We start from the raw sequence: 13,365 nt of genomic DNA, 5'->3' as shown, positions 1-13,365 counted from the left end.
AATAATTTTTTTTAAAACTGTTTGTGGTAGATCTTGGGGGTGATTTTAGGGGTGACTTGGGCAATCATGAGGGCAGAATTACCTATCGCCCTCATGTATTTTTTTCCACTGTGTGATAAACGCATCACTACATTTATCAGATTATGCTCAGAGAAAACACTACTGCACATTCACCTATTGGCATGATTTTAAGGCCACCGCACACCTTACGACTGTTCACGATCCTATTTTGGAACAATCGCATTTTGCTCATTTTCTGAAAATGTGAATGGAACATATTTTATTTGAGGTTAAATTTAATTTAAAAAAATACTAATATAACCATTTTGAAAGATTACAAGCCCTTATTTTGGAGTAAAAGCCAAATTAGTTTCAAATCGTAGCCAATTGTACTACTGCTATGATGTTATTATTACGACTAGATATTAAATTCGCTTTTACATGTATTCTAAGAAGGATGATAGCATAGTCACAGATTTGAACACAGGTATTCGTACGATGATTTAGAACATTACACAGTAAGATATTCCAAGTCTCAATATTAGCATCAAATTCTACTACATTTTATTCTGAAATCGGGTCGCAGACCAATCGTAAGGTGTGCGGTCGCCTTTAGTCAAACTTAACACCTAAAAAAAAAGCAGTGTTACAGATTTCAAAATGAAGGAATAAACTCACTGCTGTTTGTTGATGATGTATCCATATTCTGTTCACTAGTCTCGCCATCATCACTCATATAGCCTGGAGGTGGGGTTTCTAAACAATGCAAAGAAACATTTCATTCATCAAAACAAAATTATACAGACTTACATACATTGTCACTTCAAGGTAACAACACATTAATGGGTAGAGTCACTTCAAAGTCAATTGACCACAACAGAGACATAATTCATGATTCTATTGGGGGGGGGGCCTTCCTCTAACATTACATATTTATTTTTATTTATTTTAATATTCATTTGGTATTATTTATACTGGGTAACCCAATCAGTAGTCAAATACTGTTGTACTTGGGGGCCCTGTATAACATAAAACAAAACAAAATACAAGCATACATACAATACAAATGGAAAATACAAATCCTGAACATAAACAGATGGAAATTTCAAGTATAAATCTAATAACAGAAAATTGTGTATTAAATTGAGAAGAATAATTTAAACCAGAGCTACAAGTAGAAAGCGATAGGGGAAAGATAGATAGAAGGTAAGGATGAGTTGAGGTAAAAAGAACACGGCAGAGAGCTAGAGCGAGAAGGCACATCACCATTTACACTAGAATGCAATATTATAATATCTTTCAGTTCTTAACTGCATGGATCCAGGTTTAACATACCAGATCGACCGCGGTCAGGGACCAACCGAACTCTGGACCTACTTTCAAATCAAAACCCAAAAGGATTCAAGAAAGAAAGAAAAAAACAAAACAAACACCTAATGAATCCCAAACCCAGAAGGTCCCCGACCACAGCCGTCAGGAAGCAGTTCTGGTAGTTTGTAGTGAAACAAGGTAAGAAAAAGGAGAAAGATTGTCATGTACACTAGTCCAAAAATACAATTCTTGCTTATACAGTGCGTATCAAAAAAAAGTTTACACTTTGAAAAGCCCTGGGCATTGAAAAATATGCAACATGTGGATAATTTTTTTCACATATATTCTTGGGTTTGGGTCTCATCTATCCAATAAAAGTAAACAGAATGTTACACTTGAGTGAGCACTGTCCATTTTTGTAAAGCTCACAGAAATCTGTTTGCGCAGAAATGCTCATTTTCACTCTGAGTCAAGGGGAAAGGGCGAAATCAAGCTTACCCTCCGAAACATTTCTCATACATTTCCCTTGCACTTTTAGTCAATTAAAATAAAACGGATACATTCAAGCATTTTTTAACAATTTTGCCACCCAAATTGAAATTTCAACACTTAGTAAGCACAACCTTTACCCTTTTTTTTGCCAGCTGGATCTGAGGACATAACTGAATCTTAACAAAAGTTTATATCAGACATCTCTAGCATTTTTTCACTAACTTTTTATCATTTAAAGTGGGTTTACATTTCATATTTCATGTAATACTTGTTTCTCCACACTTTTCCCAAGCTTGACAATGATTAACTTAATGAAAATCAAGCCTAAGCCATTTCATGTAAATCACAGCTCATTGTAAAGCAAATGTCGTCACGATGGCCTCTCGTCACGATGGCCTCGGTTTGTGGGGGAGTGGGGTGGGGCACAATGCACTCTTCGAAGTGTTCTGGGCAAGGAAACAAGTTAAAAAGGTAAAAGATATCTTCAAATAAATTTTACTAGCTATATTCAATGTGTTCCTCATGATTAAGGTCTACTTTTATTCGCATAACTATTTCAAAGTTCTGCGCAAATCATTTTTCACCAACTTTTCAAAAGTAAGCTGTGCTCACTCAAGCGGAAATATTTTTCGACAGTTATATCGTCATTTGCTTAAATGGATCTTTACCAATGTCAAAATGTGGAAAATCTTCAGGATATTACGAATGTATAATTTTACACAATTTTTTCTAAGTGTAAACTTTTTTTTGATACGCACTGCATATTAAACTGGGTGTATCTATGCCTCCAATATGACGATGTAAAAGAAGATTTTGACATGGATTTTTTAAACTTCATTAGGAAGTTGATTCCACAGGCACTCCATGATGGGAGAAAGCTCTTTTACCAGCTTTGGTGCGTGCCTGTGGAACCATGATTCCACGGTTCAATGCATTTCTAGTATGATGGGAATGGACAGAACTAAATCTCGGGAACAAATACGAGAGGTAACCTGGGGCTTCGCCCTGCATAGAATTAAACATAGTTTTGCACATTTGAAATCGCCATCATTCTTCAAGTGGTACCCAATTTAATCTTGCAAACACTTCTGCAGTAGGTGTATTAAAGTCTACCTGCAAGACCAGTCGAGCCCTTCGTTTGTGCTGTTTTATCAAAGTGTCCTTTAAGTTTTGGTTACAGTTGGTCCAGGCGTTGCAACAGTATTCGAGATGCGGTAAAACTAATGAATTTGCCAATAGTTTAGCACTTGAACTGTCATGTACTTCCGTAATCTAGCAAAAAGTGCAAACCGTCTAGACGCAACTTTTTTTACTGGTTTCATTGACATGAGTTCGCCACGTGAGTTGTTCATCAAAATGTACTCCGAGATATTTAAAATTCGTCACTCTTTCAATTCTATGTTGTTCAATGACAAGGTTTAGATCACAATTCTTGAGTCTTTGTTGGGTTCCAAAAACCATGTATTGGGTTTTTGTTAAATTGAGTACCAAATGATTGTGCATTAACCAACGACTCACATTGTGTAGATCTTCATTCATGACGGAATCAATATCCTGACTATGTGTATCACTATATATGAGAGCTGCATCATCTGCGTACAACACGACATACAATCAAGGCTGACTCTTGGGCTTAACCCTATATAGCCTGGGCTATTTGAAATTGCATAGCCCCCCCCCCCCCAGATCTCAGTCATTGACCAAGTGATTATAACGAAATTTAGCATGCACATTACCCAGGACGTAATCTCCAAAATTAATCAAATTTATTTTTGAAAAATTAATCATGTTCATGCATGAAATCTGGATTTCACTGTATATAATATAAAATTTGTATACGGTACCTTTAAATATACCTCCTTCTTATCAAATGTATATTAATAAAATTATACCAAAATTTTTCTCATTTTCTTGTGTACTTTTTTCTTTTTTGTTGTTGTTGCTTCTTTGGTCTTTATTTCTTTACCGTAAATAGAAATTCTCTGTGACACTATTTCAGTCAAAAGCATGAAATCAATTGCTTTTTATCAGCAAAAGTAAAAGTAACAATGCATATGAATTTTGGCTACATCCAGAATTTGCATTGGATTTGTATATGAAACACATTTTTGGGGTAATTTTTGGATCTGGCATGAAATTACAAAATAGTGCATAACTTGGAACAACAAACCCCGGCATCGCAAATATATACCCCTTTCATAAACCTATCCTCCAATTAGCCGCCTAATAGTAATGCGGATAATTCAATAAAAATTGCGTTCACAAACTCCGAAAATTATCCGCATTATTTTTACGAGCGCCCGTCCTGAAAAAGGCGGATAATCGTCATGACAACTGGACACGCCCCCTCCGATGCGGTTGTGTTGGAAAAGGGTGACCTTGTGACCGCACCATGGCAATTATCCGCATTATTTGGAAATACGTTCATAAACTCAAAATCTTGTCCCGATGCTGCTATTATGCAGATAATTGCAGCATCAAAATAATGCGGATAACTCTGGTCCTCCTCCGATTTTACGACCAAATTATGCTGCTATTAGCCGCATAATTGGGTTTATGAAAGGGGTATTAGTCTTAAGAGTTGTGTGAGACTTGAAGGAAGAGTCATGAAACGTTACAGTGCTCAGGATCTCTGTGTTACAGACTTATTGCCAAAAATGTTGAGGGGGGCGGGGGCAAAACAGCCTCATCCTCCTCCCTAGTCTTGATAGGGTTAAAAGAATGACTTACCAATTGGAGCAGTTGTTGATACTATCCCTAGTATGTTAACAACTCATATATATTCCATTGCCAAAAGCATCTACTTCAAAGTAGTTTCTTTTATTTTAAGACTTCAATTACTTGCATGTGTCTTTATAATTCATGAGGATATAGTGAGCAAGAGATGAACACAGGCCAAGTTGAAAATGTCATAGTTAAGCTTTAGGCTTTCTTACGCCAGACAGGGATTATCATTCATCTATCTCGTTACAGAAGAACTTTAATAGGCAAAGAAGAGGATTTGTTAACACTATAAATGATACACATACAATGAAGAATCCAACAATTTTAACAATACAAAGGTACCTGTCTGAAACAAGGCATAAGCGATGTTTTGTCTCGCTCACTTGTGAAAATGACCAGAAATATTGCAATTTGCAAGGGCACGCAACAGAATTGTATCAAAAGTTCACTGTGAAATAACTGGGATGGAATAACATTTGTTGTAAGAGTCTTGCATGTAAACTTTGATGTTGACCTCAAAATGACCTTACCATGTGACTTCCGAACACAATTACATGCAGGTCTCCAAAGTACAGCTACAACCCAAGTTTGATTTGAAATTGATTTATGGAGAGTTATGTGTAATAAGAGTCTTGCCTGTAAACTTCAATGTTGACCTAAGGTGACCTTTGACCTTTCAATGTGACCTCCTACTGCAGCATAACATGCAGGTCCTCTAAGTAAGTCTTCCATCCAAGTTTTATTGAAAAAAGACTAACGGTTGCAGAGTTATGTGTCATAAGAGGGTCATTCCATGTCAATTCACCCATTGAGTTAACTGCACCGTCTCAGAATTCGTTCATTTTTGGTATATAGGGAGTTTGACACAGTTGTTTTCACGTTGTTTTCAAGAACGTGCGTGACCATTATCAGAGAAGGTCATGACTTCAGTAAAAACAAGTGGAGCGCCTCTGGCAGTCTAACCTGTATCACGCGTTTTCAATATAGCAGCAGTGCTGACTTTGAAAACTACTATAAAATAATTATTCACAAAAAACACAATTCATATGATAGAATACTATGTTCATTGACAATAAATGACATTTGACCTTGATCATGTGACCTAAGACTTGTCAGTGATACTTGATTACCCCTATATCCATATTTTATAAACTATATCTATAAACTTTGGAAGTTATGATGGTAATTCAACAAATACCCCCAACATGGCCAAAGTTCATTTACCTTTGACCTCTGTCATGTGACCTGAAACTCGCACAGGATGTTCAGTGATACTTGATTACTACATGTATATCCAAGTTTATTGAACTAGACCAATACACTTTCAGAGTTATAATGGTAATTCAACAAATACCCTCAACATGGCCAAAGTTCATTGACCTTAAATGACCTTTGACCTTGGTAATGTGACCTGAAACTCGCACAGGATGTTCAGTGATACTTGATTACTCTTATGTCCAAGTTTCATGAATCAGATCCATTAACTTTTAAAGTTATGATGGTAATTCAACAAATATCCCCAATTTGGCCAAAGTACATTGACCCTAAATGACTTTTGATCTTGATCATGTGACTCAAAACTCAGGCAGGATGTTCAGAAATACTTGATTAACTTTATGTCCAAGTTTCATGAACTAGGTCCATATACTTTTTAAGTTATGATGTCATTTCAAAAACTTAACCTTAGGTTAAGATTTGATGTTGACGCCGCCGTCGGAAAAGTGGCGCCTATAGTCTCGCTCTGCTATGCAGGCGAGACAAAAATTGTTATTTTGAGAGGCACTTCAAATAAAAAATATTTTTAACATCGTGGGCAGTGCCACAGGTGGGGGTTGGGGCATGGTGTGGGCAATGGATGAAATTTTTCAATAAGTAAAAGGTACCACATGCGTGTCTGTGTCAAAGAATGCTTCATGAATGAGTTGTTTATAGAACTAAATTGGACCTAAGACTGTGGGCTGATTCATTCATATGCAGGGTGTTGCACTTGGAGGGATGCATAATACAAGCATTGATTTAGGAAAGATTTTTCATTTGGGACAATACAGTGAAAGTTTTAATCTCATTTCATATAGCTTCTTTTGAAATAGAAATCAAAGAAGGGGCTTACTTTCATTTCTAAGGAACATATAATACTCCACCCTAGATGTTATTGAAACCCTTTTTGGGAGGTCTTCGTAATTAGGTCAACTATTGGCTTAGAAGACGATCTTCCAAACGAACAATCAAATGATTCAATTGTTTTTTCAGAAAATAATCGAATGGTAAAATTGAGATTCTTCTCAGGCCTACTGTATACAAACTATAGTGTCATAGAAATGAGCTCCTGAGGTTGTTTAGAATTAAATTGTGAATTGTGAATTTGATCGCTTGTCAGCTGATGTACATATTATATAGCTTGAATGTTTTTTTTTCAAAATAATTGTAATGACTTTGGCCTACTGTGAATATTGTATGATCAATGAATTAGTTTACTAACCTGAAGGAAGTGAGTGTGTATGACTTGAACTCTGTGTGTCCATACCAACCAGAAATGTTGCATTGTCAGGTACTGTGTTGTTAGAGAGTTCATCAAGAGGCGGTAGTCTTCTGGAGACATCTAGAGATAGATCTGTTTGTCTGGGTACCAGCACAGGAGGAAGCACTGTAACAAAGAACATGGTTAGACAACATTTTCAAGACATAATAGTTTGTCCCGCATAACAAAAATAACATTATTTAACCCTCACGCAATTTATGTTAGAATAATTCCATTTCATATAAAAACTAGAGATGCTCGACGGGTCGTGCGGCCCAGCACATGTATCCCCCAAACCCATCGCGTCATCCGTCATTGCGATATATAGAGCTCACACAGAAATTTGACAAATAAATACAATTATCATGGCGACAACGACTCTGCCCACATTTTGCCCGTGGGTACCAAACTTGATGACAATAATATGACGTAGCTTCGTGACTCTGCAGAACCTAAAGTATTGTCCAGTATCACCTGTTGGGGAATACAATTACAGAGTAATCTGGATATATTTTGTAAACCTAAAACTAAGACCCCCCACCAAAAATGATAGGCATCTTCGCTTCACTTTCTAATATTGCTTCTGTGTGCCAACTGTTCTGACAAACTGGAAAAAAAGCAGAAGTTACAGGTTTTACCAAATTTTCCACAAAAATATGGCTACCATGGCAACCATGTCTCCACCCACTCCAAAATCATTAGGCGGCTTTGCTTTACCATAATGGACCTTCATGACAAATTTGAAGATAATTGGAGAAGAAATGCAGCCAGTAGAGCACTCACAAAGAAATCTCTGCTATTTCCACAAAAACTCAATGTTACCATGGCAACGATGTCTCCGCCCACAATAGGCGGCTTTGCTTAATGGACCTTCATGCCACATTTGAAGATGATCGGAGAAGAAATGCAGCTGGTAGAGTGCTCACAAGGACATCTCTGCTATTTCCACAAAAACTTGTTACCATGGCAAAGATGTCTCCGCCCACACCAATATCAATAGATGGCTTTGCTTAACCATAATGGACCTTCATGCCACACTTGAAGATGATCGGAGAATAAATGCAGCTAGAAGAGCGCTCACAAGGACATCTCTGCTATTCCACAAAAACTCTTGTTACCATGGCAACGATGTCTCCGTCCACACCAAAATTGATAGGCTTCTTCGCTATACCATACTCAACCTTCATGCCAAATTTGAAGATGATCGGAGAAGAAATGCAGCTGATAGAGTGCTCACAAGGAAATCTCTGCGGAAGACGCGGCGCGATGAGGCCAAATCCATAGTATCCTCCGAACTCTGTTCGGGGGATACAATAATTCCTGATTGTACAGGAATAACCTAAAGGTGTTACTCTCAATGAACATATATAATTTTTCCTCATTTTCAAATCAACATTTATATAATATTGACTGGCCTTGAGAGGAACATGTTGCCTGCAACAGAATCATATTAGCACGAGTCTTTGGACGAGGGCAATATGGTTCTTTTAAGGGTGACATATTTGGTGTTTCCCGAAAGAAGAGCCAAGTCAATATTACTATTATTACCTAAGGCTGTACAATGTGTAATTCAAGCTTCTATTTGGAACAATTTATAAGCCTGTTTGCTTATCACTACTTTTGATTTCAGGTTATTCACGACCTAATAGAAATAATAGGCAAGTAATAAGCAATTGTGACATAATTGTTACCTTGCAGTCATGCATCATGCATGGCGCGCACATACACTCAACGCGTAGAAATCTTGCGCTTGGGTCACGTTTGTGTATGCACTGGCCGCGCCGCGCATTATCTACAATGTTGGTTGAACTTGCTTCATAAACTGGTTCCAGCCAGATTTCTGAAATACTGATATTAGTGATCGAAATCGGCTCCTACTGAGCAAGCGCACTAGCAGACATGGCCCATATCGCCCTCTATTTTGTACAGGATTCCTATGGGCAAAGCCCGGGGAGGGCAACATGGGAAATGTTTACCTCGTTGGTCTTTGATTGAAAGTAGCGATCTGGGGCCTGCATACTCTCGGTTTCAGGATTCAAGGAAGGAAAAAAAAAAAAGAATTGTTTTGTATCTGAGCTTGTTATGAGAATAATTTGTTTAATTCACAATTATGTGTGTACTGTGTGTCTGTATGAAGATGAAAGAAAAAAGTCCACACAACCTGGGAACAATGCAATTCATTTATTTTTCTCTGTCAATAATTTCATCTTTACAATGATAGTACAATTTATATATTCACTACATACAACATAAATCAATTTGCTCAATATAATAAAAGCAACAAGGTCTATGTACAATGTACAAAGTGAAACTCAGTGGTCGTGGCTGCAGAATTAATATTTTTGAAGTTTGTTTTATCCATTTTAATAATAATAATATAGGGTATTTATATTGCGCACATATCCACCTTGTTAGGTGCTCGAGGCGCTCCTATATTACCCGGCTAAGCTAGGCGTTCATAGCGCACACGGCTTTTTGAGGAATTACTTCCTACCGGTACCCATTTACCTCACCTGGGTTGAGTGCAGCACACTGTGGATCAGTTTCTTGCTAAAGGAAATTACGCCATGGCTGGGATTCGAACCCACGACCCTCTGTTTCAAAGTCTGAAGACTAATCCACTGGGCCACAACGCTCCATTTTAATGTTTTTCTTAATTTTTTCAGGCCACCAAAAATAATATATGATGGTTTGGTGGCCCAAACAGGCCACAAACAAAAAATGTTAATGTGGAGCCTTGACTTAACCCAATGTAAGTAAAGGTAAAGTTGATGTCCTTCATCGTGTCCGTGACATAACAATTGAAATATTGCTGTACTTGTTTAGGGGGTCAATTCAGGGATTACTTGTCAAGGCAAGGGTACCATTTGGTTTCGAATACTTATTAAGGGTAGGGTTTCACATACAAATACTTGTTAAGGGATGCATTTTCAGAATATGGAAAATACTTGTTTAGCGTGCTTTTCGAAACCCCATGGTCACGCCTGGTATCCACCTAACAGAGGGAGTGCACCCCCCCCCCCCCCCCGCACTGGGGTAAATGTGTAATTATACAGAGATTTTCAGTTTATTGTGTTTTACATATGGAGCATAATGTGAGGGATCAGGTTTTTTTTTAGATACAGTCCAATGACAGCTAGCGTCCAATCCATAAAGATGGCTCGAGGTACTGATGCTATATTTAGAGACCATAATTGTATACAGAAACAAAAATGAAATTTCCTGTTATCCAGCTAAGCATGAGCAGGTGTATTAGCAAAGGGTGGCAAAATTATCCTCTGCTTCCTCAACAGCTATCAATTTATGAATATTTCCCGAACTGTTTCTATACTCAACCCGAGGTCAATGTTTCCGCTTTGCATTTATCTGGCACCACTAACTATTTTGTTGGTTTCCCATGGCTGTGGCATCCAGTCTTGCCTTCCAATCAAGAAACCAAGGCAAGGCAAACATTTCGGTCAATTAAGACATGGACAAATGGCTGTGTCAACCTGTTATAATCTGCAATCACATTAGAAAAACACTTGACTCACTGAAGTTGCAACATAATCTGTTTTGACATTTTCTGGAAGGGGCAATGATAGTTTACAGTATCATACCCTGTTTAGATCTGTCTCTCTATAGTGTCACACTAGACAAACATCTGGAATGAACACGGCATGAAATTCCTTATCAAAACACAAGGTACACATGATGCGAGGGCCGTTTACATTAATCGGGAGATGCGTTGTGATTGTACCTATTCCAGTGAGGGGAAGACGCGCACTCAATCAATTCTGAAACATTTCTTTTTTTTTCATCTTTTCCAACAACTCCCATGTATTTTTCTGCTTTTATTTTAATCTTCTTTTTTTTCCTATAAATTTTTATGTATCTTATTGTTTTAATACTTTCATCTTTTATTACTTCTTACGTATATTTTGTTCTCTCGTCCCATTTTCTTCATTATGATTTCTTACATATTTCTATACTATGTTTATCTTCTTTCACTCTCTTTTCTATCAAATCTTATGTATTTCTATTTTTCAATTTTTCTCTTCTCTTTTCTTCAATCAATTATGTATTTCATGGAGATGAGTGTTCTATCATATTTCTTTCTATCAGTTCTTTTTTGTATTTCTTTGTTTTATTTTTTCTTTCATATTTTCTTCTACCAATTCTTATGTATTTCTATGTTTTGATTTACTTGCAACTTTTTCTATTAATTCTTAGATATTTCTTAATGTTTTTCTTTCATCATATTTCCTTCTATCAATTCTAATGTATTCTCTTGTTTTAATTCTTTCATCTATCAGTTCTCATGTATCATATTTTGTTCTCTCCTTCCATTTACTTTTTTCATTTTTTATGTATTTCTATGTGTTTTAATTCATCTTTCATTCTATTTTCTTTCAAATCTTATATATTTCTTTGTTTTTAATTTTTAATATTTTTCTACAGCCAGTTTTGTTTATTTTTATGTTTACAATTTCTTTTATCTTTTGAGCTATTAATTATGTATTTCTTTGTTCTGATTTTTCTTCTTTCTTTGTTCTATCAATTATTTTGTATTCTGTTTTAATTCTTTGTTTTCTACGAAATCTTATGTATTTCTTTGTTTTCTCCTTCCGTTTTCTTTTCTATAATTTATAATGTATTTCTTTGTTTCATTTCTTCTTAATCAATTTTTTTATGTTTTTCCTTGTCTAATGTATTTTGTTGTTTATAATTACCTCTTGATTTATCTTTAATTTCTTCTTCTCTTCTTTTGTTTTTTTCCTTTGGTCACTGTCAGTCAACGATGGAGACCATGTGCTCAGATAAAGGACTTCCATTTTCTATGCCGCGTTTACATACAGTCCAACAGTGGATCACGCCATGTACATAGCCCACTAACCCATTTGCTAAAACGTAGTGTGAAAACAAAGTTGGCTAAGCTTAACCCTGGGAAATTGGTGGGGCTAAGACCCCCCCCCCCCTTTAGCCCCCCTATACCCTTTTTTACACATGCTAGAATTTCCTTAACCCCGTACTACAGTGCGTATCAATAAAAACGGGACAGTTTTGAAAAGTTAATCAAAATTTGATTTCAAATTATGATGTCTATATTTTGTTGTTCATAGATGCTCTGAAGTCTTATCTTTCAAATACAAGTTTAAAAAATAAGATTTATTCATGCTTGAGCGAACACAGAAAATTTTTGTTGGGGGTTAAAAAAAAAATACTTGCGCCAAAATTGCAGAAAATGAGAAATATAATCAAGACTTGGTAATGAGCAGACTCCTCTAAACGTTTTCATTATTTTTTCCCATTATTTTCGAATGCTTTCAATATAAGCTTTGTTGCACACAGTGAAAGGATTTGAATGAATATTTACATGCTCTCCCATTAATACATGTAATGCAAATCCCGTAACTTGGGTTGACAAAAAATAATAATATGAAGGAATATACTCAATGCTGATATAAGGTGGTTCGTGAACCACTAGTCTCGCCTGATTTTGCAATCAATTAAATATGCAATAAATCTTTTGACCCCGCGATGACCTTTGAAATAATCATCCTCGTGAACACACATGTGATATTACCCAAGGATCATTTGAACCAAGTGTGCTCATAATTGATGCAGAAATAAAGAAATGAGAGCAAGTTAAACAAAAACTTAAAAAAAAAGGATTGACATGTTTGAACTTTTGACCCCTAAATCAAGGCTTGACATTAGCGGTGGCCCGGGGCCACCAGAAATTCACCTCGGGCAACCATTATTGAAAAAATGTTAAGTTTTGGTGGCCCGAATGGGGCAACCAATAATTTTCAAAGCAGCCCAATTTTTCTCCCGATTTTGCATGCATTTATCAACTTTCTACAGTTCAAATTGCAAGCCAATTCGTAATGCGCCCTTTTTGTTAATCTACACACAAATACACACACACAAAGATTGCATAGTCATGAAGGAAAGGAACATGACAAAGCAGTGGAGAATATCCAGCTGGCCGCGCCGGCCGTTTGGCATTAGCTTTGCATGCATGAAACCAATGCAGCTAGCAGGCTATTCAGATTCAGGGAGCTGCGATACGAAATGTCGCTAAGAAATCTTCCACAGAACTTTGAAAATCTACTTCAAAGTCACATTTTACACCAATGAAATGCCCTTCCACAGTCCATATTACTAAAATCTGGTGTAATCTGATTATTTGCAAGCATTAAAAAGAGGAATTATGACCTCTCTTTTGACTCAAAAAGACAGATTTCCAAATACATTAATGCACATAAAACACATAGGTAAGTACATCACAGTCCCACGTGTGCATTTGTATGTATGTTGATACTTGGTTTCTTTCG

At 36.6% G+C, this 13,365-nt stretch overlaps 1 protein-coding gene across 1 annotated transcript in view; it reads right to left on the bottom strand.

The window, feature by feature from the left end:
- LOC129255841 (mothers against decapentaplegic homolog 3-like) overlaps window positions 1-13,365 on the bottom strand; it is a 56,291-nt gene that overhangs the window by 8,647 nt on the left and 34,279 nt on the right. Inside the window, exons 3-4 of the mRNA XM_064097954.1 lie at window positions 7,007-7,171; window positions 679-756 (exon numbers count right to left, since the gene is read on the bottom strand). Coding sequence (XP_063954024.1) covers window positions 679-756; window positions 7,007-7,171 — 243 coding nt within the window. The remainder of the gene's footprint in view (window positions 1-678; window positions 757-7,006; window positions 7,172-13,365) is intronic.

This window comes from Lytechinus pictus, chromosome 3 (assembly GCF_037042905.1).
Source record: "Lytechinus pictus isolate F3 Inbred chromosome 3, Lp3.0, whole genome shotgun sequence".
In the NCBI taxonomy this organism is placed as follows: Eukaryota; Metazoa; Echinodermata; class Echinoidea; order Temnopleuroida; family Toxopneustidae; genus Lytechinus; species Lytechinus pictus.
The sequence above is the reverse complement of the archived record's forward strand: the minus strand, read 5'-3'. Positions and strand labels throughout refer to the sequence as shown.